A 25,644-nucleotide genomic window follows, 5' to 3' on the forward strand; every position below is an offset into this window, starting at 1 on the left:
CCATATTAGAAAAGAGGAAGAGAAATCTGTTCTGAAAGGGCCTAGAATAATAAGGTAAAAGGTTGAAACACACCGCTCATTCTTGCTTCTTATTATTTAAAGTAAAATAGCATAATTACTTTTCTAATTTCCAAAGAAACTCCTGTACTAACTCTATCCTTGCCAATCCACATGAGACAAAGTAAAACTGAAGTTAATATAAAACAGGAATATATGTTCTCCAGGCAAAGCATTGTCCATTTTTCCAAAGTTTTTATTCTTTTTCTTAATTATAGAGCACACCACACCCTCACTCAATGAAAAATCTAATTTAGGAGGCAGCAGCACACAATGAAATGATGTAATAATAATAGTTAACGTTTACTGAGCAATTACTATTCATTATGCATTGAGTCAAGAACCCGCCTACAAAGCAGGAGACCTGAGTCATGGGTTCAGTCCCTGAGTCGAGAAGATCCCCTGGAGCAGGCAGTAGCAATCCACTCCAGTATTCTTGCCTGGAGAATCCCATGGACAGAGAAGACTGGCGGGCTACAGTCCATAGAGTCACCAAAGCCAGACAGGACAGAAGCAACTTACCATGCACAAGCTAAATACAGGTTATCTAAAAAGATGAATTGAACACTTAAAATGAAATCCTATCAGGTATTACTAAATATTTCACTTTATGTACTGATAAGCAATCAGGGGCTAAGCAATATTAAGTGGCCACACAGACACAGATACTAGGTGGTAAAGTCAAATGACATGATAAGTATTTGAAGATAACCATAATTAGGGACAAGACTTCTCTCCAAAGCTTATTCTTGGTTGGATACTCTGAAAATATCTGTCCTTACTCCACAGAGAATTAGCAGAATATTTTACCATAAAAGTAGCTGTTTGCCTCAATCATTAATTGTTCCATACGCTTTATGCCTGTAGATAGATTCACACAAATAGATAAACACTTACAAAATAAGAACCAAGAGTTAAATGGATTGTGGAGGAAAGGAACAAGTGTATTGTAGGAGGACATTATCAGTTTTATGAAAATCTGAAAAAGTTGCATTGATTCTCAAGGGAGATACCATTGGCACTTGCATGTATACAAGTGTGTAGGTGCACACGTGTGCCTGTGAGTCAGGGACAATTCTTTACCTTAAACGCTATCCCTGGCGTTTACACATTTAGGATCCTTAACCCCCACCTGCTACATATCAGAAGTTCCCCCAATGCTGAGGTCACCAAATATACTCCTGAACAGTTTCTGTGAGGGATGAGAACCACTGATTGTTGGATAAATATATTAGGAGGGAAGAAAGGTCCGTCTAGTCAAAGCTTTGGTGTTTCCAGTAGTCATGTATGGATGTGAGAGTTGAACTATAAAGGAAGCTGAGCACCGAAGAACTGATGCTTTTGAACTGTGGTGTTGGAGAAGACTCTTGAGAGTCCCTTGGACTGCAAAGAGATCCAACCAGTCCATCCTAAAGGAGATCAGTCCTGAATATTCATTGGAAGGACTGATGCTGAAGCTGAAACTCCAATATTTTGGCCACCTGATGCAAAGAACTGACTCATTGGAAAAGACCCTGATGCTGGGAATGATTGAAGGCAGGAAGAGAAGGGGATGACAGAGGATGAGATGGTTGGATGGCATCACTGACTCAATAGGCAGGAGTTTGAGTAAATTCCGGGAGTTGGTAACAGACAGGGAGGCCTGGAGTGCTGCAGTCCATAGGGTCACAGAGTCAGACACGACTGAACTGAACTGCACTGACATTAATTATGCATCATGTGCCAGGTACTCTGTTAAATACATTCACACATGTTCATTTAATCCTTATAACTCCATATTAGGTAAGGACCTATTTTATCCCCATTCTACAGAGGAGAATCCTGAGGCTCAGAGAAAGGCTAAACCACTTAACCAAGGTCACACAAATAGTCTTGCAACCAGTAGTCTGGCTCCAAAACTCCACATCTCTAGGTTAGTGCTTAAGCATGGTTGGTATAAACACACATTTTTTTCGTTAAAGAGATTCATTCAGAAAATATAAACCCTTATAAGTAGGACCCAGGGTATACCTGTCCTTTAGGCATGAATCAGTTCCTTGGCTTGGGGCTGAGGGACCTCATACTCAGTGAGGTAGCTATAAGCTGTGGGCCAACAAGAGTTGGACGGGGTAGCTCCTAGGCACAAGGGTACATAAGAAGTGCTGTGAGTGAGTGTGCATGTATGTTTTCAGGCAGTAAGAGAGTTGTGCTATAGTGTGTGTGGTGTGCGTGTTTTATTTAACCCTTTCCATAGCATCTACAACGCACCAGGCATTGCTACAGTGGCCTGACAATGTCTCATTTCAGCATGTATGCCGGGATAAGAGAACAGAGCGGGCACCGTGTGTTGTGTGATGGGCTGGGGGGTCTGTGTGGCAGTACTGGAATGTTGGCTGTGATGTGTGTGCGCATGGCTGGCAGTTTGTGTTGTGGTACAAGCGGTCGTGTCTGGGGCTTCGGGAAGGGTTATGCGAGACGACTGCCGTACAACGCACAGTGGAGTACATTTTTGTGGGCAGGTAGTGCTGAACCCTGGAGGAGCTCGGCGGGGAAGGGGTCTGGATTACGTCCTGGGCCTGGGCATGGCACGTGAAAGACGCCCGTAGAGTGGGGTGTTTGCAGCGGGGACATGTGCGCTGCAAGTGGTGCATACCAGATGATTCATGCGGTGTGCTAGGCGGGGACGGAGGCCGGAGAGGAGGGGGCCGGTGTCGTGATGCGTGGAGAGGGGAACGATGCTGGGAGCCGGGGAGGGGGGAGGGAGGGCGATCGCGCCAGCGGAGCCACGCGTGTTCCCGGGGTGGCCCGAGGCGCTGCATGGGGAGAGGCGGTATGGGGACAGGCGTGAGGGTGGGTGGAGGATGGACGTGGGTCGCAGGGAAGGGACAAGAGCCGGTCCCCGAGGAGCGGTAGGGGAGCGAAGCTGGGTGTGCTCGGGGACAGAGGCGTCGGCGGGCGAGCCCGCGCTGGGAGAGAACGAGCCCGCTTCCTCTCCCGGCCATGGCTCTCCCCACCCCCCGCCCCGCCGCGTCCCCAGCCAGCCCCTTCCCCTTCGCCCTCGGGCGCGCCAGGGCCGCCCCGCACCTGGTGAAGGCGAAGTACATGAGGCTGACGATGGTGAAGCTGAGCAGAGTGATGGTGTGCGGCCGGTAGAAGAAGTCGATGGTGATGTCCTCCACTTGCTGCTCGTTGATCATCCGGAAATGCATCTTGTAGTTCACATCATCTTTACTCAGGGTCCGGCTCCCCACGCAGGACGCCATGGCCCGCCTCCCGGTCCCGCGGCGCGCCCCGGCCCGCGGAGGCTGGGAGCCTGGGGTGGGGGAGCGGGGGGCGGACGAGCCGCAGCGGGAGGGCTGGCGGCCGGGCCGACGCCGGGGCCAGGTTGGTGAGCAGCTCGGGCGGGGCGAGCCGCGGGCGGGGCCGGCGCGGGGGGCGGGGCCGGCGCGGGGGGCGGGGCCGGCGCGGGGGGCGGGGCCGGCGCGGGGGGCGGGGCCGGCGCGGGGGGCGGGGCCGGCGCGGGGGGCGGGGCCGGCGCGGGGGGCGGGGCCGGCGCGGGGGGCGGGGCCGGCGCGGGGGGCGGGGCCGGCGCGGGGGGCGGGGCCGGCGCGGGGGGCGGGGCCGGCGCGGTCCACGCGGCCTCGGGCGGAGGGTGGACGCAGCTCGCCCGGCCCGGGCCCCCGGGAGGGGCGTCCGCAGGGACACGCGGCACGTTCCCAAGCCCATCGGAAGGGTCTGCGGCGCTCACGGTGGAAGGAGACCGTGTGCCCCCTGCGGCCGGCTCTACTTCGCCGCGCGCCGCCCGCTCCCCACCCGCGCAGCCGCGCCGATGGTCTAGCCCGCTCCGGCCGCAGCCCACGTGGGCCGGCGGGAGAGCGAGCGCCGGCTGGCAGAGCGGCGCCGAGGGGCGGCCGGCGGGGTCCGGCTGGGCGGGCGGACGGCGAAGGCCTGGCCACAGGTAAAGGGGGAGCGCTCCCTGCCCGGGGGGCTCCCGGTTCGGCCCACCACCACCCTCCTCCTCCTCGGCTCTAGGCCGCGCCCCTGAACGGCGTGGCTCCGTAGGCCCTCGCGGCCCCGCTGAGGGTCAGCGATGTTGTTTTTTCCCCTTGGCGGGTGAGAAGGGCGCGCCGCGACGCTGGTGTGTTTAGCGCGCTTTGCCCGGGCGGTGGGGGCGTGGGGGAAACGCGGAAGGAGGTCTAGATGGTGAGGGGGACTTCCTCCGGAAGTTGGGTTTGGGGGAACCTAAAACGGACCTGGTAGAATGGCCGGGGCGGGGAGGGGTTGGGAGGTCAGGCCGTGTTCCCGAGGCCCCTGATTCCCAAACCGTCCTCCTCCCCATCTTTCAGTCTCCCGATCTAAGCCTCCCAGAGGTCGAAATCTTGCACCCTCGGCGAATGTATTTAAGCGCCAATGAAACTACTAAGGCGTACAGTGGAGAACTAGTCTATATGTGTTAGTGGACTTCAAATTTTACTTAAGGCTTTTGGCTTTTGACGCAGACGCCTTTACCAGATTTTAAGTATTTTGTAAGCAAATGAGTTTACCGTAGTTGCAACCGATTCATTTCTGCCCAGAAAACGTAGGAGCAGTGCGAGACTCTGGGCCTGGGGGATACAGAGTTTGAGACGGTGCATGCAGGGATAAAGACAGACAGAGCCCTGCTGTCGTGAACTAACAATAATCGATTGTTAGAAGTATACACGGCGATGAAATGATGATGTAGCAAAGACAGTGCGCTTGTCAAGAAAAACAGAAGGATAAACATTATTTGTGTAAAGACCGTTTAATGAATATGGATAGAATGCAAAAGTTGATCTTTCTGATGTGGGGAGAGTTTTGTTTTGGGGGGTTTTTTTGAAGGATAATTGCTTTACAGAATTTTGTTTTTTTCTTTCAAACCTCAACATGAATCAGCTGTAAGTATACATACATTTCCTCCCTCCTGAACCTCCCTCCTGTCTCCCGCCCCATCCCACCCCTCCAGGTTGATACAGAGCCCCTGTTTGAGTTTCCTGAGCCATACAGCAAATTCCCTGTTGGCTATCTATTTTACAAATGGTAATGTAAGTTGCCATGTTGCTCTTTCCATACATCTCACCCTCTCCTCCCTTCTTTTGGGTAGAGCTTTGACTTGAGCCTGGCTCTAGAGACTTTGAAGTGAATCGGGGATTTCAGAAGTTTGATGGAGGACAGAATGCTTGAGAAGTCAGAACATTTTAGAGCTGAAGAATCGTCTTATTGTACCCATAAGCTTTTAAAAACTTGGCTTTTAAAGAATGGTTATTGAATCCCCCATCAGGGGCCAGTCGTGCTGAACCACCCTGAGAAACTTTTATCCTCAAGTAGCAGAATTGTGGTCTTCTGGCTTCCATCTGAATGCCCTTATGAGACTGCTGTGCAGGGAATGAATGTTGTAGCTCTGAGGAAAAACACGGCAGATTTGGAGGCTCATTTCCCACCAGAGTTTAACAAAAATCACTCATAAGGCTGCGTAATTACATTTTTCCTTTCTAAAATCATTTCAGAATGACAGGGAGACGTTTCACTTTTATATATTACTTTCAGGAGACTTCCCTAAACCGCAGATCTCCAAGAAGAGCTTAGACCCTGAAGCATTTATTTGGTCTAATGCCAAACATAAAACAAGCTGAAATTCAGTATGCTGCTGCTGCTAAGCCGCTTCAGTCGTGTCCAACTCTGTGCGACCCCATAGACGGCAGCCCACCAGGCTGTGCCGTCCCTGGGATTCTCCAGGCAAGAACACTGGAGTGGGTTGCCATTTCCTTCTCCAATGCATGAAAGTGAAAAGTGAAAGGGAAGTTGCTCAGTCGTGTCCGACCCTCAGCGACCCCATGGACTGCAGCCTACCAGGCTCCTCCGTCCATGGGATTTTCCAGGCAGGAGTACTGGAGTGAGTTGCCAGTGCCTTCTGAAATTCAGTATGGAGAGAAACAAATCAAAAAGTTGTATGCAACAATTAAGTCCAAACTCATTTATGTTTGGTTGTGTAATCAGTGAATATGATGATTATTATATGGCTAACGTGTTGGGCATTTTCCACATGCTGGACTCTCTGCTATATTTTAATGGATTGTCTTATTATATAAAAAATGCATCGTTTACCCTTTAATTAAGCTGGCTAAATATAAAAGTTATTTCCTGATTAAAAAATCTCTTTATAAACAACCACTTTTTCAGTCAAAATATACATATATCCATTTCTGGTTGCTTGTAATACATTTCTGTCTGTAATACATTTTGCTTATTAGTTTTGAACCCCACCCCACCCGTCCATTTTGAAAGTCTTTTTCTTTGTTCCTGCAGTCAAACAGAATTTGGTTTTGTTCAGTTCTCTTTTGAGGAGCAGCTTTACCTGTGAAATAATCAATAGTGTTCAAACCTGAGAATAAAGCAAGAAATGACCTTCTACAATGATAATATTTTGATGATTCATTTAAGACTAAGTAGAATTCTTCTTGTTTTTGTGACTAATGTACATACATAAAATGCATCTGAATAATTCAGTGTTATTTTGATCAGCAATCTGCTTCTCAAATGTCCTTCAAATCAAATTTCAAGAGCACTTAACTGCATCACCTTGTTTTCTTTAATTATTAACAGATTCAGCTGTAATTTTAATATTTACAGATGTTTGTTTTAAATGTTTTTCTCATGCCACTGATTTTGCTTTCTGTTTTTAAATTGTAAAGCATATCTTTATCTTTCCAGTTCAGAAGTTCCTGTCTTTTGGTTTGTAACTGAAACTGCCTTGTTTTTTGCTTTTCCCATGCTTAAAAACATCTGACCACTTTAGTCATCTAAAGTAATAAACACCTTTTAAGCAGCAAAAGTAATTTCCAGTTTTATCTTTTTGTGGTTTGAATACTGTTTTAAATGTTTAAGTGAAATAAGTTTCTCTTTTTTGATGGTTATGTATTTCTTTTATAGGCAACTTTAAGAAAAATGGCCCTGTCAGCCCAACAGATACCCAGATGGCTCAACTCAGTTAAGTTGAGCAGCTTCATGACTGCTCTCCAACTCAGAAAAGGTTTTCAGAGACCAGGAAAAACATTGTTGTGTGGCGTTTTTGCTCAGCCCCATGCGTCCTCTGAGGATTGCTTTCTCCAGTGGGGTTTTAGGACTTACAGGACTTCCTCCATGTGGAATAGTTCCCAGTCTGCCAACTCAAGTAGGCGAGAGATTAATTGTGCCCAAAGCACTTTGCTTCCTTCCGTGAATGAGCCGCCACAGAAGACACAAAAGATGCCCGGCCTTGATTCTGAGCTGTCCCTAGAAGGTACTTTTTCAACTTTCAGAAAACTCCCCTTTGCCTCACCCTGGTAGTTTGAACAAACTACCTGTTTATATTTCGTTAGCCAATTTCAAGTCATACTTGGTGTCAGGAAAGAAAAGGAACAATCCACTTCTATTCATTTGCTTCTGTTACGTAATAATCTGCTTGCTTTTATTAGGCCTCTGACTTACTAAGAAAAAAGTTTTTAGATTAATATGTTTAAGATAGTTTTATAGCTATGCCAATAGCACTTGCTTTCTATGTTCTTTATTTAGATATTTTTAAAAGGTTTATTAGGATCTAATTTACCCTATTCTATATACCTAATTAGGGTATAATTTTACTCAATTAAAAGTCATCCTTTTTGAGTATACAGTTTTATGAATCTTGACATCATGCTTTCAGTTCTGTAGCAGCCACCACAGTCAACAAATAGAACAAAAAGAACAACTAGAACACCCCAAAAAACTCCCTCGTGTAAATTTTTTAAGTCACTCTTCTCCTGCCTGTGCTTCCCATTCTAGGAATATTCCTATGCAAGGAATACTTCACTACAGATGAGATAATGTTAGGTTAAGTAGATGATAAACACAAGTGAGCTGGGCGGTGAGGGCCGTGAGGGGAGACTGGCTGTGAGAAACGAGAAAGGGTAGAGATTAGAGACAGAAAAGTAGAACGTAAAGTCAAGGCTCTGATTCCTCAGCCTCAGGCGGGTTACAGTTCCCAGGGTCTTTTACACTGTGTTGGACTTGGATGCCTGCATGCTAAGTTACTTCAGCATGACCAGCTCTTGGCGACCCTATGGGCTGTAGCCCGCCAGGCTCCTCTGTCCATAGGATTCTCCAGGCAAGAATACTGGAGTGGGCTGCCATGCCCTCCTCCAGGAGATCTTCCCAACCCAGGGATCAAACCTGTGTCTCTTGTGTCTTCTGCATTGGCATGCGGGTTCTTTACCTCTAGGGCCATAACAAAACCTCAGACTCAAGGCTGTACTAGAGAGGGTCACTTTGTGGCAAATGATTGGGGGTGATGAAAACAGAATCATAGAAATCCTCTTAAAGATATATTTGAGAATAATTTGGAGGAGAAAAGATCAGATCAAAATGACATTTCAGGATATGATGACTTTAATCCATACAGTGCAGGCTGGTAGAGTATGTTGTACTTTTGCCCGAGTTAACAAGCTATGGTAGTAGACTCAGTCTTTCTCAGAATGTACTATAGGTCATTAAGCATTCATACCTGTTGACAAGTGAAGGAAAGGAAAGGAATTTTATACAGGACTTCACCAACGAATTTCTTACTTTGGAGGAATAGTAGTGGTTATCTAAATAGTCTTAAGCTTATCTCTTAGAAGGTAGAAAATATATGGAATTTTTAGATGTTTAACTCAGAAACGATGCCAAGATTTAAAAAGAAGCAAACTAGGCAAGAGACTGCCTTTGTAGAAAGAACATGTAAGTATACAGATTAGAAAGCTAACTTGCTTCTTTCCTACATTCTGGCCGCAAAGGACTGGATGATGTGCCTCCATTGTCCCCGTTGCAGCCGATTTCTGACGAGGAGGCTGTTCAGATTATCGCAGGCCCTCCATTGCCCCCATCTTCAGTCACACTTCGAGACTATGTGGATCATTCCGAGACTCTGAGGAAGTTAGTGCTTCTAGGTAAGTCTAAGTAACCCACACATTTTTTTTGTTTTGCCTTACTTTTAAAATTAGCATTTCTATCTTTATCAAAGTACATGTACATGCCTAAAAGTCAAATAGTGTGAAAAGGCGTCCAGTGAAAAACCATACTCCCAGCTTCATGCCTCCTGACCTGCATCCTGGACTATCTGCTTTTACAGCTCTTTCTATTGGTATTTAATCTCTAAATGCCCATGTAATCGCTTGTAGTGCTGTTGCTTGTTTCATCAGTTTTAGATATCAGTTAATCTCTTGCACACATGTAATTTTCCCCTTCATTCTCTTCAATTCTCCCAATAGGCTATATTAACAATTTTGGAAATAAATCATTAGTCACTGATCCCATTATAATTCTAAATATTGCTCACTGCTCTCTAGGAAGTGTGCTATGATTGTTTTTCTTCCTGTACAACCTTTCATTTTCTTGGAGTTAGTAATTACTTTGTTTTTTGTTTGATTCCCTTCTTTGAATTCTTTAGTTTTCTTTGAACTTTCGCACACCTTCCAGTGGCCGCTCAGGACAGTTTTTCCTAACCCTCTCAGATGATTTTCCTTCCATTTTCCTACTGCCCTGACCTTTCTCTGGAGCCCACTGTTCTGCTTTGGATGGCATCTCTAGGAGTGCTCTTGGACTACTAGTAAGGATTAAAGGCAGCCAAGAGCTCTCCCTGCAAACTTTGATGAGTCCTCTTTTATTTTTCAATCTAGCACCTTATTGCAACTTTCTGCTTTTCCTGTTATCTCTGCATCTGGTGTTTCTCTTATTCTACATTCCCAGATAATGAACTGAGGGATTGAGAGGAACAGGATAGGCGGGATTATCACAGTCCCATCTGTTTCTCTCATGTCTTGGTTACTGCCTTAGTTTTCCGGAAAAAGGAGCTACCTAACTTGATAGTCCTCCTTTGAGCAGTTTTCCCTGGTACTCTCTCTAATATTAGTGCTCTTTCTAAAATGCGGATCTGGCTGTGTCAGTGACCTACTTGAAATCCTTCTGAGCTCTTCCTGGTCTGGCCCTTGCTCACCCCTTCAGCTCCACTTGCCCACCACTCCCCTCCTTTTTGTTTGGCCAGGTCTGACAACTGGAGAACTTAACTCAAGTTCAAGTGACTTCCCAAATGTCTTCTCTGACCCTTCAGACAGAGTGACTCTCCTCTAGGTGTCCCCCCAGCTTACCTCAGTCTGGACACTAAGAACACCTTTATAATTGTTTACACATCTGTCCCTGTAGAAGTTACTCAGATGTATAGGGAATGGCTTTTGTTCTCAAGAAGCTTCAGGTCTTCAGAAGCATCTAAATAATAATGGAAATCCAAAAACGAAAGGTACAGTGATAAATTCCACATAAAAGATACAAATAAAGTCTTCTGTGGGTTCAAAGGAGAGAGAAAGATGACATCTGCAAGCAGGGAAGCCCAGGACGTCCTCGGCCTTGGGAGAGGTCCCACGGGAAGGGCATGTGGCCCCTACCTTTGAGTAATCTTCAGTATACTTAGAGTTTTGAAATATGTTTCAGCCATTCCTTCATCTGTATGCTGATCCTTCAACAGCACGTCCTGGCAGTAACTTAAATGACAGTGCCCTAGAAGGATCCACGATCCCATTGTTACATAGTATTTTTTTTTTTTTTAATTGAAGTGGGTTGCCATTTCCTTTTCCAGGGCATCTTCCCGACTCAGGGATCCAACCCATGTCTCCTGCCTTGGCAGACGGATTCTTTACCACTGAGCCACCCAGGAAGCCCCAGTCGTGTTTTTGAGGACCCAAGTGTCCTGGTTCTTCCTCTGCGTCTCAGATCTGTTTCCTGCCTTTCTCTGCTTGTTCTGTATCCCAGGAGGCTCATCTCTGTGCTCAGGCTCCTTCGTCAGCTGGCTTCTGAGCAGCTTTAGTCGTGGGAGGCACATGCAGGAGGAGGGGGACGGCAGGTGGGAGCATTTTTTCTCTGTCCCTTCCCTGTCTTGGGTCATGTAACTGCCTTGCTCCATGGCAACAGCTCCTACTGAGAGCAGCCCTTGCCTAATAGCTTGCAGCTCCCTCTGGGTTCACAGGAGACTCCCGCCTCCCTGTCTCTCTAGCACTAAGGATGCCCTTGTTTATTCCCGTAACTCTGCTCACATCACTGTACAGAGTCCCTTCATTAAAGTTTTTTCATTTGAACTTGCTCGGGCAACCTCTGTTGCCTGCCAGATGCTGGCTGATACACAGAGTGTGTGTAACCAAACTGAACTGATGGGTCAAAGCCAACTTAGGGCTGTGGTCACCTAGAAGTTAGCATCATGTATTATTCATTCTTTATATCCGCAGAAGTTGCCTGGTCCATAAGAGGCATCAGTGACTATTTTTTTTCAACTTAATGAAATCGTTGAGTCAGCCCACGTGATTTGTGCTGACAGCGGTGTGCCCTCCTGGTGAGACTCTGCCCTCCTTTTGCTGTTAAGAAGCAGCTTTTGAGGAATTTGGTTTCAGCACAGTCAGGGCCTGACAGCTCATGCTGAGCGAGGCACTGGAGCACACGTCAGCTGCAATACTGAGTTAAACTGAAGTCCAGACCCTTGATGTGATTTTTAAAGCGTACCTTCCCACATTTATCACAAATTTTTGGAACTGTGTTTAAATAAGATAGTTTAGTGGTAAATAAATAAGATAGTTTCTATCTTATTTATCCACCCACCCAGTAATTTAAAATCTTTTTCTGTTAGTACAGTTTTTAAAATTATACTATAGAAAACTTACATCTAGTTATTAAAACTGCAGCTATTAAGGAGAAAGAACCTAACCTCCTCTCCATCTCCAGTCTCACTTTATGAAGGTAACCACCATCACCAGTTTGTTGAGTAGCTTCTTCATCTTTTTCTAAGCAAATGCATATATTACAGAAAGCCATGCAGTAGGTCTCATGTCCTCATGTAGTCAAACTTACTATTATTTTTTTTTAAGTCTGTGTTTTCTTCTAATAATTTTAGAGTTAGTATATATTTAGAGTCTTAATCTATCTGAAATTAATTTTTGTATCAGCTATAGAAGGAATTAACAATTACTTTTCAAATATATAGCTAGATGTCATATTGTGTTTTAATGAACAGTCCATCTTTTCCCCCACTGATTTTAAATGTTATTATTTAACACTCGATTTTTAGTTCATCTTGGATCTGTTTTTAGTCTTCATTCTGCGTGTATGTGTGTTTGTGTAATCTATTTTTCTGTTAATTATCATCATATCAATGCCTGTTTAATGTCAAGAAGTTTGGGTTTAGAATGACATTTGGATCTAATACATGGAATTATAGACACCATTTTTAAAAGTGCTTTTATTTCATTGCATTTATATTTAAGACTGTAAAGTTACATCTAGAAAACAGTTTGAGAGCTACTTTTTAACCTGAAGAAATATTTTTAAGAATATAAAGTTTAAAAAAGAAAAAGAATATCTAAATAAAATTATACCTTATTATCTCATGTTTACGATAAGGAATGCTGCTAAGTTTCTTCAGTCGTGTCCAACTCTGTGCGACCCCATAGACGGCAGCCCACCAGGCTCCCCTGTCCTTGGGATTCTCCAGGCAAGAACACTGGAGTGGGTTGCCATTTCCTTCTCCAACGATAAGGAATAGGCCTTTCCTATTCATGTTTGATTTTTTTTTAATCAGATAAAAAGGAAAATCAGAGAATAAAATACTCAGTTTTAATGAGAATTTTGAATCAAAATTTACTTTGATTCCCTGCTTAATTGAGGTGGACATCTAATTATATCCATAACCAAAGTCCAATAACTTGCTTTCTCCCTCTTCTGACTTCCTCTCCTGTCCCTTGTCTCATTTGCTTAGACTACCTCAGATTCTGAGACCTTGTGAAGGTGGAAGGTGGTGTACTTTCTGCTTCGCTGTTACTTGAGAACTGTATATTTCATGAGCTGTTTCATGAGCTCCTTCGAGGCTCTTGTCTTTATGCTAAAGACAATATGAATAAAGAAATATGAGTAAAGTGAGTAAGACATAGGGTTTGCTTTTGTTCCTCCTGTGGAGGGATTCATAAACCAATTTTTAAAATAATGCTTATAACTAAAATGATAAACTTCAAAGAAAGTAGCAGTTCATGGGGCTTGTTAGCCTGCAGAATGATCAGTGAAGCAGTTACCATGGAGATCAGTAAGGGCTCATAAGCACCCTGCAAATAGTATCCAAGAACCCTTAGATGACGATGATGATGGATAGAAATTTAGCCCCAAATGCACTGTTTTCCTTTATACATGACTTTGAAAGAAATACTAGCTTTTAATGTATTTTTATTTCTGCAACCAAATTAGAAGTTTCTGTTGGCCTGACTCAGGTCTCCTTTGGGCAGGTCATTTACCTTCATCAGTATTTTCTGTGTTTCTATACATGACGTTTAATGACTCAGCCACACAGGTATCTTCACACAGGGTTTGTCATTTATTCCAGGAGTGGATTTATCCAAGATAGAAAAACATCCCGATGCAGCCAACCTCCTCCTGCGACTGGATTTTGAAAAAGACATTAAGCAAATGCTCCTGTTTCTTAAAGATTTGGGCATAGAGGATACCCAACTGGGACCATTCCTGACAAAAAACTACGCTATTTTCTCTGAAGACCTTGAAAATCTGAAGACCAGGTAGGGCTGTTAGACTGATTTTCACATAACTCAAGAAGGGGCTGTGAAGAAATAACATGCGTAAGTTATTTTTTTAAGTCTCAGCAGCATAAGGATCTGCTGACATAATGAATGTGAATGTGACTTTCTGTTACGGACCTTCTTTGATCAGAATTAAGTATCTAGGGACTTCTCTGTGCTCCCAATGCAAGGGACCCGGATTCAATCCCTGGTCAGGGAGCTGGACCCCAAGTGATGCAACTAAAGATCCCGCATGCTGCAGTGAAGGTCAGAGATCCCATGTGCCTCAATTAAGACCTGGCGCAGCCAAATAAATAAATACTTAAAAAAAAATTAAGTATCCAAATTACTTCTTTTGTTCAGCTACCCATTATTATTTTTATGCTTTCAATTTTTTGCTAAGCCACTACTTTGCTGTTTCTCTCTGGAAACTGGGATAAGTTTTTTTTTAATCCATTAACAAATGGCTGAATTATCTGAGAGCACACTTAAGATGTGAAAGCCTCATCTCTTCTATTGTTCTTTCTGGCCAATGTTGGATGGTAGATATTTAACCTTCTTTTGGCAAATACTGTATAATTTGCTTAGTTGCTTCTGTCAGTTGGCTATTTTGGTTTTTCCTTTTTTTTTTTTTTTAATAGCGCTCTTATAAATATCTGTGTACTTCACTCAATATTCAAGGAATTTATTGAATTTGTGAGAATTGATACAGTCAGGTACTATTGACCGGTGAGGTGAGAATCCTGCTGGGCATTGGCAGCGTCACAGAGAGTAAGACAGAGTCTGGGTCTTTTAAGTTCACATCTTGGATTTTTCATCACTCCGACCTCATCAGGTTTTCCCAGACTCACTGCGTGAGAGCACTGTTCACTAAGCTGCCCAAATTGGAAATACTGGTATTAACTTGGACTTCTCGTCTTTTATCATCCACATCTAAGAAATAACCAAGGTCTGTTGGTTCTGTTTGTATCAATCTCAAATCTTAATCTTCCCTTTGAATACTTGACCTCGTGTCCCCGTTATCTCACATGAAGAATGCCGCAACCTTCTCCTAACTAATCTGCCTCTCATCTTCTCACCCAGACTGTTCTCACACCAGTTTCGGAGAGCTCCATAGTTCCTTGAAGGTCTCTGAGTTAGGAAAAAACAGAACAACAACAAAGAAACATATTTCTTACATAATTATTCTTTAATAATTTGAGCCCTTACTATATAAGCAAGGCATTTAGAGATGTCCTCTCTCCCTTCATGTGACTTAGAGTCTGTGTAACGCAGACAGGCTGTTACAGTTCAGAAGTCAGAAGGAATGGAAATGTTTCTCAGGGACTCAGTCTGACGGGGCCAGCTCTGCTCCTGACTGTCTGGAACACTCCTCCTCTCCCCATGTAAAAACCAGCTTGCCCTTTCGCTCAGGATGTAGTCCAAGGAAGAGTACATCCCAAGAGGTGGAGATCACTGGGAACCATTTCAGAGGCTGCCCAATGCACCTTTATTATTTATATCCTTGGGAGAGGCAGAAAGAGGTTAAATAATCTGCCCTAGATGCTCCATCCAGTCTAAGTGGCAAAGCTGAGATTCAGATCCACTTAGTCTAACTACAGAGTCCTCGCTACTGTACTGTACTGCCTCCCTACTTTTAATTCTATGAAAGAAGCATACATTTAAAAGGAGGTTGAGTTAACTTGCTCAAGATCATACATACACACATGAGAATAACAAAGATTATTTTCATATACAGAGTATAGTCTAATTATACAGTTCCTAAACCTGGCTGTCAAACTGGAACATTTTTTAAAGAATTACTTGGAATTTTTTAATAGGTTATTTACCACATAAATTACCACTTAAAGGCGATACAATGAAAAGTAAGCTTCTCCTAGAAGAGGCAAAGGTATAATCTTTTTTTGAACTTAGCTTCTGGCTCTGGTATGTACAGATTTATTTTCTAGAATATCTGTGATTGCACTGACTACATACATTTGTTTGCTTTTCAATGAAGAGAATTTGAAACATACTAAAGAGTTGGTTGATTGTTTTTAAGAATTTTCAAATGAATGGTGTGCATTTAAGTTAGTAGAATTTTTTTTTTTTTTGGCTGGGCCTTGTATCTTAATTTTTTATTGGAAAAGTTATCACAGTAGATAACAGTTTCAATAATGTTTTTTAATCAGATGTTGGTCTCTCCTGTGACCAAAAAAAGAAAAAAATTGTAATTGTCCTTTCCAGCCTACTTATTTCTATTCCTCATCAGCCTTGCAAGACCTGTCTAGATAGGCAGGTGCTATTATCAGGTTTTTTGTTCAATTAGCTAAGAATATTTTATCATACACCAGCATGTATGTGTGTCTGTATGCACTCATACACAAGAGCGCACACACACACAGATGGTAGCATTTATACAACTGTGCTGCACCTCAGAGTCTTAACTCTATTTCAGAGATAGTTTTTTATTGGCTCTTCCTATTCTTTTTAACCCTTTTTCGGTTCATGCTACAGATCTGTATAGTCCCGTTTTGGTAAACACAGTGGTTATTTTCTAGTCTTTACTGTCACAGAGAAGCTGCAGCGACTCCCCTTTTATAGAAATCATTTCACACACATCGGTATATATCTGTAGAACTGCTAGGTCAAAGGGTATATGCATTTATAATTTTAATAGACAGATTGCCCTTCATGTAGGCTTTCCCGTTTACACTCCCACCAACAGTGTACATGTGTGCCAGCTTCCTTATTATCCTCATAATATAGTGTCATTGAGCTTTATAATTTCAGTTCATTGTATTGATAAAAACATTACCTTGTAGTTTTGGGAATGATGTTTAGACCATCAGATGTTTGAAGGATCTTTTCATATGTTGAATGTCTGTTTACATTTCCTTTTCTGTAAATTATATGTGTCCTTTACCATTTTTAATTGGGCCTTTTTCTTTTTTTTTGGTAAGCATTTTTTAATGCATTAACAAAATTAGTTCTTTATGACATGTTGTAAATATTTTTCCCAAACTGTCACTTGTCTGACTTGGTTGGTGAATTTTTTTTTTTTTTGCTTTGCATTTAAATTTTTGTGTAGTTTTATCAATTTTTTTCCTCTCATCTCCTCTAAGGGACTGGTTTAAAGGAATAATAGTCATTTAGTGTAAAATATAAGTTCTGATACATGGTATAAAAATATCATAGTCATTAGGGTTAGGCATGCCTGGGTTCAAATTTCAGCTCTGTCATTAATTAGCTAGCGGCCTAAAACAAGTTATTTAACTTCTCTTATTCTGTGTTTCTTCAAATGCAATGTGGGAAGTTTATCTGGCTTACAGGGGTTTGTTTTTCTGATGAGAATCTAACAAAATAATGTCCTAGAATATTTGAGCCATTTAAACTGGTTTTCACTATGTTTATAGATTTTAAAAATCAATAATGTTATTTTATAGTCGTACTTTCTGGACTTTACTGCCTTATTTTGGTTCCCAGAAACAGCAGGAAATTTCTCAGTTGTTAACAAATTACATACTAAAGACTATAGTGAAAATTATTTATGGAAATACATTCTAAGAATTCTTTGGCAGTTTAGGACTCTGTGCTTCCACTGCTTAGCTCCCTTCAGGGAACTAAGACCCTAACGACCCTAACGCCATGAGACCATGAGACAGCCAAAAAAAAAAAAAAATTCCTCTTTCCAGTCTTAGCCACATGCTTGATGATTTTTCTTTGTAAAAAGAGTTCTAAATCTCTTCTTAATTTCTGTTTTCTATTCTTAGCAAAAAAAATTCTAAAACAGAAGCTATCTCTCTTTTTTTTTTAACCAACCAGTAAAACAAGTCAGATTAACTGAAAAGCGAATCTGTTTTTTAGTGGATTTCAGAAATATTTTCTGTTTCAAATTATAAATGGAAAAGCTGGATGGGTACTTGTTTTGTTTTAATGTGTGCGTGCTTGCTCAGTTATGTCCGACTCTTTGCAACCCCATGGACCATAGTCCGCCAGACTCCTCTGTCCATGGAATTCTCCAGGCAAGAATACTGAACTGGGTTGCCATTTCCTTCTCTGGAGGGTCTTTCTGACCCAGGGATTGAACCCGCATTTCTAACACCTCCTGCATTGGCAGGAAGATTTTTTTTACCAGTGTGCCACCTGGAAAGCCATTTAGTTTAACCATATTTGAGTCATTATTATAGAATGTTTTTGCTTAAACTTTTTTTTTGGTTTGTGAATGCTTTAAAAACAGTTGTTACTTTCGAAGGTAGCAAGACGCTAGTAAATATTTACGATATGTGCATGTATTTTGTTTCTCTAGGGTGGCTTATCTGCAGTCAAAAAATTTCAGTAAGGCGGATATTGCACAGATGGTCAGAAATGCACCATTCCTTCTGAGTTTTTCAGTGGAGAGATTGGATAACAGACTGGGATTTTTTCAGAAAGAACTTAAACTTAGTGTGAAGAAGGTAAAAGAGAACTGAAGAATTGTATGTTTCCATGTCAGCTACATTTAGTAACTGTTAAAGCTCATGTTTCTAACTGATGCCTGGCCCCTATGAATTCTATCAATGCCTGGTATTTTCTGTACAAGAATGGATTACCTTACTAGGTTAATGATATTGCTATATCATCTTATGATAATTCCATCAAGTTTCTTCCTTAACTATTATTTTGAGCGTTTGTTTTTTTCCTCAAACAGTATAAGTGTTTGTATTTCTGGGCTCCTTAGCATTTCTCTCCTGGGTCATATCTTAAATTTTACTTTTACATCTTAGTTATGCCTTATTTTTTCCAAACTAGTTGAATGTGCATGTATATTAATAATAGGTTATTTTCTAACTGTAGACTAGAGATCTGGTAATTCGTCTCCCAAGGCTACTAACTGGAAGTCTGGAGCCCGTGAAGGAAAACATGAAGGTAGGACAATAACAAGGTTTGGAGAAACCTGCTTCTGAAGTGTGTGAGTCCTCTGAAGGGAATGGGTTTTGCTCTCATCATCTTAAAGAAAACCAGACTGTAAAAGAAGGTATTTCTAAGCAGGTGGACCTAGGAAATAGTATGATAAATATACTGCAGGCGGTTTATTTTAGTTTATAATTTTTTCACATATTGAGCAGGTGTTACATGAGTAAGTTGCATTGCAGACACTGGTACCATAGTCCTAGAAGAGCAGGTTAGGCATCTGGGTGGGACCTGGAAGCCACTTCCTTTGCCCAGGATGAGGGTCTGTGTTGCTGTCCCCTGGGTGGGAGGCGAGCGGCGGCATCTGGAGCTTCTTTGCAGAGGGTAGTGCCCGCACATGGCTGTGCCAGGACCCAGCTCTAGTTCCATCAGAGAACACACCAGACACTCTACTGCTGTGTAGAACCAGGGGCAGCTGACTTGTTAGTGTCCCATAGCGGTCATGGGATTTGAAATTATTATATAAGGCCTATTTGCTGAGGTGCCTAAAGTGTTCAGTACTCAGCTGTTGAAGAAATTTGTATTGAGCTTCTGCCCATGTTCTTTTTCAGGGAGACAGTCCCTGCCGTTGTGGAGTTCACAGTCCAGTGGAGGGGGGTCGCTTGCAAAGTGATGAGAGCGATGGATGGTGGGGAAGCGTAGGATACTCTGAACGCACACAAAGGACCTATCCCACATTGGAGTATTTTTTTATTTTTTTGAATCATCTCTGGAATTTTGACATGTAACATTTCCAGATGACATGATTAGGAGTGTGCTTAGGAGCAGAGGCTCAGAAAGCACTTTGATAATCTTCCTGCCAGTCTGTGTGGTGTAGGGTCCATACAGATAACCTGACCAGGCCTCCGGTGGGCACTGTTCCTCTGTCTTGTAATTATGATAGCTGCTTTGGTGAGCTTCATGATGGTCATCAGGGCTGTGAGTAGCTCCTCCTCAAGAGAGAGGTTTAAAATTCAGGTTACCCCAGAAGCAAGTAGTCATGAACCGTTACGGGCGTTGGCATAGCCATCTCCAGATTTTAATGTCCTTTAATTTTGAAAGAATTAATGTGTCTTCTGGCATGTTACCAAAATAACTATTTGTGTTGGTGATTCATGGGCTTCCCTGGTAGCTCAATGGTAAAGAATCCACCTGCCAATGCAGGAGACACAAGTTTGATCTCTGGGTCGGGAAGATCTCCAGTATTCTTGCCTGGGAAATCGTATGGACAGAGAAGCCTGGAGGGCTACAGTCCACGGGGTCTGTAAAGAGTTGAACTCAACTTAGGGACGGAACAAAAACAAACAATGATTTTTGTGCTTCGTCACAACTCTACTTTCTTTTAGGTTTTTCGGCTTGAACTAGGTTTTCAGCAGAATGAAATTCAACACATGATCACCAAGATCCCGAAGATGCTGACTGCAAATAAAAGGAAACTTACCGAGACTTTCGACTACGTGCACAATGTGATGCGCGTGCCCCACCACGTCATCGTCAGGTTCCCGCAGGTGAGGCGCTCACAGCTCTGCCCTGAAGAGCTGCCGCCACCCCTCGTCCAGAACTTGCACAAGCACACCATGCTCTCGGCTTGTGAAAAGCCGCCCATGCTGTTTGTGAAGGAATCAGACCAAACACAGTCGAGTTCTGAGAGCTGTATTAAGGCCATATTTTTTTTTTAATTTATTTTAATTGGAGGCTAATTACTTTACAATATTGTAGTGGTTTTTGCCATACATTGACATGAATCAGCCACGGGTGTACATGTGTTCCCCATCCTGAACCTCCCTCCCACCTCCCTCCCCATCCCATCCCTCAGGGACATCCCAGTGCACCAGCCCTGAGCACCCTGTCTCATGCATCGAACCTGGACTGGCGACCTATTGCACATATGGTAATACACATGTTTCAGTGCTATTCTCTCAAATCATCCCACCCTTGCCTTCTCCCACAGAGTCCAAAAGTCTGTTCTTTACATCTGTGTCTCTTTTGCTGTCTTGCATATAGAGTCATCATTACCATCTTTCTAAATGCCATATGTATGCATTAATATACTGTATTGGTGTTTTTCTTTCTGACTTACTTCTTTCTGTATAATAGGCTCCAGTTTCATCCACCTCATTAGAACTTATTCAAATGCATTCTTTTTAATAGCTGAATAATATTCAATTGTGTATATATACCACAGCTTTCTTATCCATTCGTCTGCTGATGAGCATCTAGGTTGCTTCTGTGTCCAAGCTATTGTAAACAGTGCTGTGATGAACATTGGGGTACACGTGTCTCAATTGTGATTTCCTCGATGTGTATGCCCAGCAGTGGGATTGCTGGGTCGTTTAAGGCCATATTTCTTTTTGCCCATCTTTGTATCAAGACCACAATCTAGTAAATGTAATAACGGGATTACTTGTGAGAGAGAAGGGCACCCATATACATCTCTGGAGGAAAAATAAGCGATGAATCTGTTTCTCTGTGGTTTGCACCTAGTCTTCATTCGGCCTGTTGGAATCTAATGTGTTCTCTCCTGTACGCTTCTCTATTCACATGGAAATAGATCACTTCCCTTAAAGATTTTTTCCATTCTAAATGTATTCACAGTCTGCCTAAATCCATTAGTTAACAAGCCATGTTGTAATGATCTCCTATCAAAGCATGTAGTTCTTAACTCCAGTTAGTCATCATGCCAACACCATAATTATGTTTTCTAAGCTGATCAGACTTTCCTGTTCTTTAGCTGGTGAGTGACATTATCTGCTTGTTCAGAAGAATGTTTCTTTGAAAGCAGGTCTTGTCTGATTTATACACTGCTAAATTCCCTGCACCTGGAATTAGAAGGGACCAATTAGTAGGTACTGGATAGATATCTGTTGAACAAATGAATGAATCTAATGAAAGTCATCCTTCTTTCCTATTTGGCATGTGAATAGACACTCAGTGAGTATTCATTGGATAAATGAAAGATTGAATTGCATTAAAGTGATTCCTCCATTTGCTACATGTGTTCTCAATGAAAAGGTGGGAAATGAAACATGACTTTAATACAACTCTCAGAACTAGCCTGCATTAGGTACGGTTTCCTCACAAACAACATTTATTTACCTATCATATTTCACTGTGAATGGGCCCTTAATAGAGAATTTTTGTTTCATCAAATGTATGAGTATTCATTATAAAAAGTGTTAGAAGCCTGCAGGGGTGCAAATTTGGCTTTATGGAACCATCATAATGTAAGTAATCTTCAACTAAAAAGCAATAACAGTTTTCCACTTGGTTGATAGATAATTCTGTGACAGCAGAGCATGATAAGAGAATGTGATTTGAGGATGTAAAAATCAGTCATGGTCTGTATTCTCATGGAACTTGTAATCTAGTGTGGAAGACAGGTTTTTAGAATGTAAATTGCTTTACATTATGTTAGAGTCTTAGCTAGATACCATATACAGCTATTGATTTAATTCAGGAGAGGCAGGAAGATCTTAGAAATAATAACAGCTATTGATTGCTTATTTACTATGTGCCAGCTCTGTCTCTACTGCTTTACTTGTATGTATTCATTTAATCTTCACAGCAGCCCATATGAGGTAGGTAGTAGTAGTGTCCCTACTTCCCGAATGAAGAAATTAAGCATACAGAGATTCAGTAGCTTGTCCAGGGTTACCCAGGTAACAGGGGCCAGAGCTTGGATTAGAACCCTGGCAGTCAGTTTGAAAACCCGTGCTCTCACCTGAGATCTGCTGCTCTAAGGAGTGACATTTGAGTTGTCAGTAGAATGAGTTGGGTTTAACAATGGACAGAAACCTTGCAAGTAGAGAAAAATATTAGCTTGACTAGATACATCAAAATCTGTTGTTTAAAAACAAAGTTTTTTTTTAGGTACCCCAGATCCTAGCTTCTGAGAAGCCCGGTTATAGATGTGTGGCTTTCACATTGGGAGGATTCTCAGACTCCTACGTAGGATTTTTTTTTTTTTTCCCTTTAACAAAAAAGCTTCATTAATGGAAACATAGGCTGACTGACAGCCAGTACTGTGAGGGAACTGATGTAGACTTAAAATTTTTGGCTGGTGCTTTAAAAACTTAGTGGTAGGAAACAGTTTTCTCATGCAAATAACAGTGCTGGTTGGTACATAATTTTATGATTAATTGAAAATGGAGAAGCACTTCTAACTTTAAAACTACGGTTAATTTAGTCATTTCAGAGCAGTGACCATGGAAGGTAAAAGGTAACAAAAGCAGTGAGAGTAATAACAAGGAAGAAATAACTTTTAGGAACTAAGCTTATCCCTTGTTTCTCCTCTTTCCTTATGGGTTTCTGTGAAGGCAGAGCTGAAGTCCCATGTTGGGGCAGAAGGGGATCGAGAGAGAGAAAAAAACTTCAGCAGTGACTTTTGAACTTGAAAGAGCCTACAAATCTAAATCGATCATAATGAATTCACTTTGAACCACCGGGAAACTAATATAGTTATCTAGTCATAAGCTGTATAATTGCCTCAAAGCGTTACTGTATTTAGGAAATGAATAATAGTTTGGGAGCTTCAGAGTCATGTGTGGTCTTGTCTGTATGTTGTGTAAGCTGAGAGTGACTGGAAGAGTCATATTTAAGGAACATCTAAACGCTTCTTATGTCTTTTGAGCAATAATAACACGATAATCAGAATGCAGTTGCCACAGTGAAGGCAGAGTAGCGCATAATTTGTTTCTGCAGAGAGAGAAAAAGATGTTCCAAAAGCAAGCCAATCTCATGTTGAGTTAGCACACTGTACTTTTTTTGGCCACTGTTCTCAAAGTTCTTTAGTTTTCAACACTCATTTTTCACGACGTCCTTGCCAAGTGATCTACTATTATTTCGTTTCCACTTGAATATAAACAGACTCTTGGAGTTTATGTGCTATGTGGAGTGTCCCCAGTGCATCTGAAACACAGTCACGGGAAGGACCTGAGACCTAGTAGGAAATGTAGTTCACTGGGCCTTGCCAGGGAGCCTCACAGATGTCTCTTTAGCTCAGGGCTCCATTCAGGTCTGGCCACATCTTGCAATTCTCCCATCTTCCTTGCAGCTGGCTTTACAGATTTAGCCTGCTTCTAACTCTTTTTTAAAATTACTGTATTTACCCCATTCCTCAGGAGTTTTAACTCCAAAGCAGTTAAGTACTCCCCTGAAGTCCAGGTTCATTTCATTTTAATACCAAAGGGAGCAACAGGAATTTAAAAGGAAAGAAAGGGAAATAGGGAAGCTTCCCAGATTGTGAAATCTTACCCAATTTTTCATGCCATAAAGCACCATCTCTTACTTTGGTTCTTCAGCTTGGCAAGCATCAGAATCACTTGGAGGACTTGTGGGCCCCACTCTCAAAGTTTCTGATTTAGTAGATTTGGGGTGGGACCTTCGGGTTTGCTTTTAAACAGCTCCTCTGGTCTCTCCAAATAAGTCTGGTCTTTGCCTACAGTGCAGCACTTTATTATTTTAGAATTGTTCTGAATATTAGTTTTGAGTTCCTAATTTTTAATCATAATTTCTTAGTAGAAGCCAAAGTGTTTAAACCCTCTAGCATTTACCATATTTATTGAACATGTGGTTAATTCTTTATATTTGTTAATCTATTAAACTGTTTAGCCAGATAAACATTTTAATAATTCATATTTTAGTATGCAGTGTTTTTTTTTAACTCTTTTTTTCTTTTCTAGGTATTTAATACAAGGTTGTTTAAAGTCAAAGAAAGACATTTGTTTCTTGCCTATTTAGGAAGAGCACAGTATGACCCGACAGAACCTAACTACATCTCTTTAGACAAATTGGTATCTGTGCCTGATGGAATATTTTGTGAAGGGATGGCCAAGGCATCAATACAAGACTTCGAGAAATTCTTAAAAACTCTTTAGTTTTTGATGAATGTTAAAATGTAATAATGTAAAGTGAATGTATATATGAATAAATATATTTTTAAATAAATGCTTCAGACCTCTTATAAATTTGGGGACACTTCTGATAGATGCTTCTTCCAAGTTTCTGGTGATTTAACTCACATTTGACTCAACCATTTCCTTCCTTCTTGGGAAAGAGAACTAAAATGCAAGCTTAGAGAAAGGGAGGCTGTTTACCAGGCTGGTGTGCTATCCTGGTGAAGGCGGGAACAGTGGAGGATTTTCCTTCTTGTTTTCAAGGTCTTTTAAAATCGTTTCATCACAAGACAGCTCTATTTTCTTTGACCTGTTAGGAGTTCAGAGCATGCCATATTATCCATCTAGTATCTACTACTCTCTTAGATTTTGCTACAGAACAGATTCGATTTTGGTTTATCTGCACCGTTATGTTCCTGAGCAAAGAAAGATATTGAAAGTTGCCCACAGTTGGCTACTGAGAATCTGGAAAGAAAAAGGGATAGGAAAGTCATCTCAAGGACAGCAGTGAGATGTAGTACAAGGCCACATAACAAACCTTTGTCTTGTGGCCGGGGTATAAAGATTTAGCATGAAATGATGCTTTTTTTTCCTGTTTCCCATCTAGACATGTGATCCTGGGCACAGGATGTGATTATTTGTGAGATGAGGCATCATGGCTTCAGGTATCTGCCTTAGGATCACGAGACTGTTGACGCTGGTGCCCCCAGGAAGCCACACTGGTATTTGCGCTCCCTTTGTAGTCCGCTCCCACACTGACTCAGGCAGCGCGTTCTGGTCTCTCTGGTTCATGGAACATGTGTACATCTGTGCTTGTCCACGTGGAACCCTGAGCCAGGATGGAAAAAGTCTGATGATTCTAGTGGAGAAATGAGGTGGAATAAGATCCCTGACCACACCTCAGTTGTCCCAGCTCTAACCCCTGAGCACCACAGAAGGGAGTGAAGAGGCCATCTTGGGTATTGCAATCTCAGCAAGGTCCACATGGAGCAGAACTAGGAGCACCGGTGTTTTAAAACAACTAACTTTAGGGATAGTTAGTTGTGCATTGGGGTTCTATGTGCTGGATGTCCTGAAACTGAGAAACTAAACTAACTCGTAATTGGTTGGGGTCTTCTTATTAATGTATTTTACTCATTCCCTCAACAGAGTAGAATACAGTGGTGAGTGTGGCATAGATACATGTCTTCATG

At 42.2% G+C, this 25,644-nt stretch overlaps 2 protein-coding genes across 3 annotated transcripts in view; one reads left to right on the forward strand and one right to left on the reverse strand.

The window, feature by feature from the left end:
* The window catches only part of PTDSS1 (phosphatidylserine synthase 1), a 67,549-nt gene extending 64,120 nt beyond the window's left edge, over positions 1-3,429 (reverse strand). The window contains exon 1 of the mRNA XM_061439319.1: positions 3,121-3,429. Within this exon, the coding sequence (XP_061295303.1) occupies positions 3,121-3,299 (179 nt within the window). The 5' untranslated portion in view covers positions 3,300-3,429. The remainder of the gene's footprint in view (positions 1-3,120) is intronic.
* Positions 3,430-3,748: 319 nt separating this feature from the next.
* On the forward strand, positions 3,749-24,503 carry MTERF3 (mitochondrial transcription termination factor 3). Of its 2 annotated transcripts, none has more exons than XM_061439321.1 (8): positions 3,749-3,994; positions 6,985-7,333; positions 8,844-8,996; positions 13,457-13,646; positions 17,935-18,082; positions 18,462-18,533; positions 19,904-20,065; positions 24,239-24,503. In XM_061439321.1, the coding sequence occupies exons 2-8, from the start codon at positions 7,000-7,002 to the stop codon at positions 24,431-24,433; spliced, it is 1,254 nt and encodes a 417-aa protein (XP_061295305.1). In that variant the 5' UTR covers positions 3,749-3,994; positions 6,985-6,999; the 3' UTR covers positions 24,434-24,503. The 2 variants fall into 2 exon arrangements, with proteins under 2 accessions (XP_061295305.1, XP_061295304.1); XM_061439320.1 differs by lacking the exon at positions 3,749-3,994 and adding an exon at positions 5,021-5,094.
* The last annotated feature ends 1,141 nt before the right edge of the window (positions 24,504-25,644 follow it).

This window comes from Bos javanicus, chromosome 14 (genome assembly GCF_032452875.1).
Source record: "Bos javanicus breed banteng chromosome 14, ARS-OSU_banteng_1.0, whole genome shotgun sequence".
NCBI lineage: Eukaryota > Metazoa > Chordata > Mammalia > Artiodactyla > Bovidae > Bos > Bos javanicus.

Excerpts from the sequence above, each read along its gene's own strand:
- MTERF3 (XM_061439320.1), top strand. Across the intron at positions 7,334-8,843 it reads TTCTGAGCTGTCCCTAGAAG|GACTGGATGATGTGCCTCCA; the intron begins GTACTTTTTCAA and ends CTGGCCGCAAAG. Across the intron at positions 18,534-19,903 it reads CCGTGAAGGAAAACATGAAG|GTTTTTCGGCTTGAACTAGG; the intron begins GTAGGACAATAA and ends ACTTTCTTTTAG.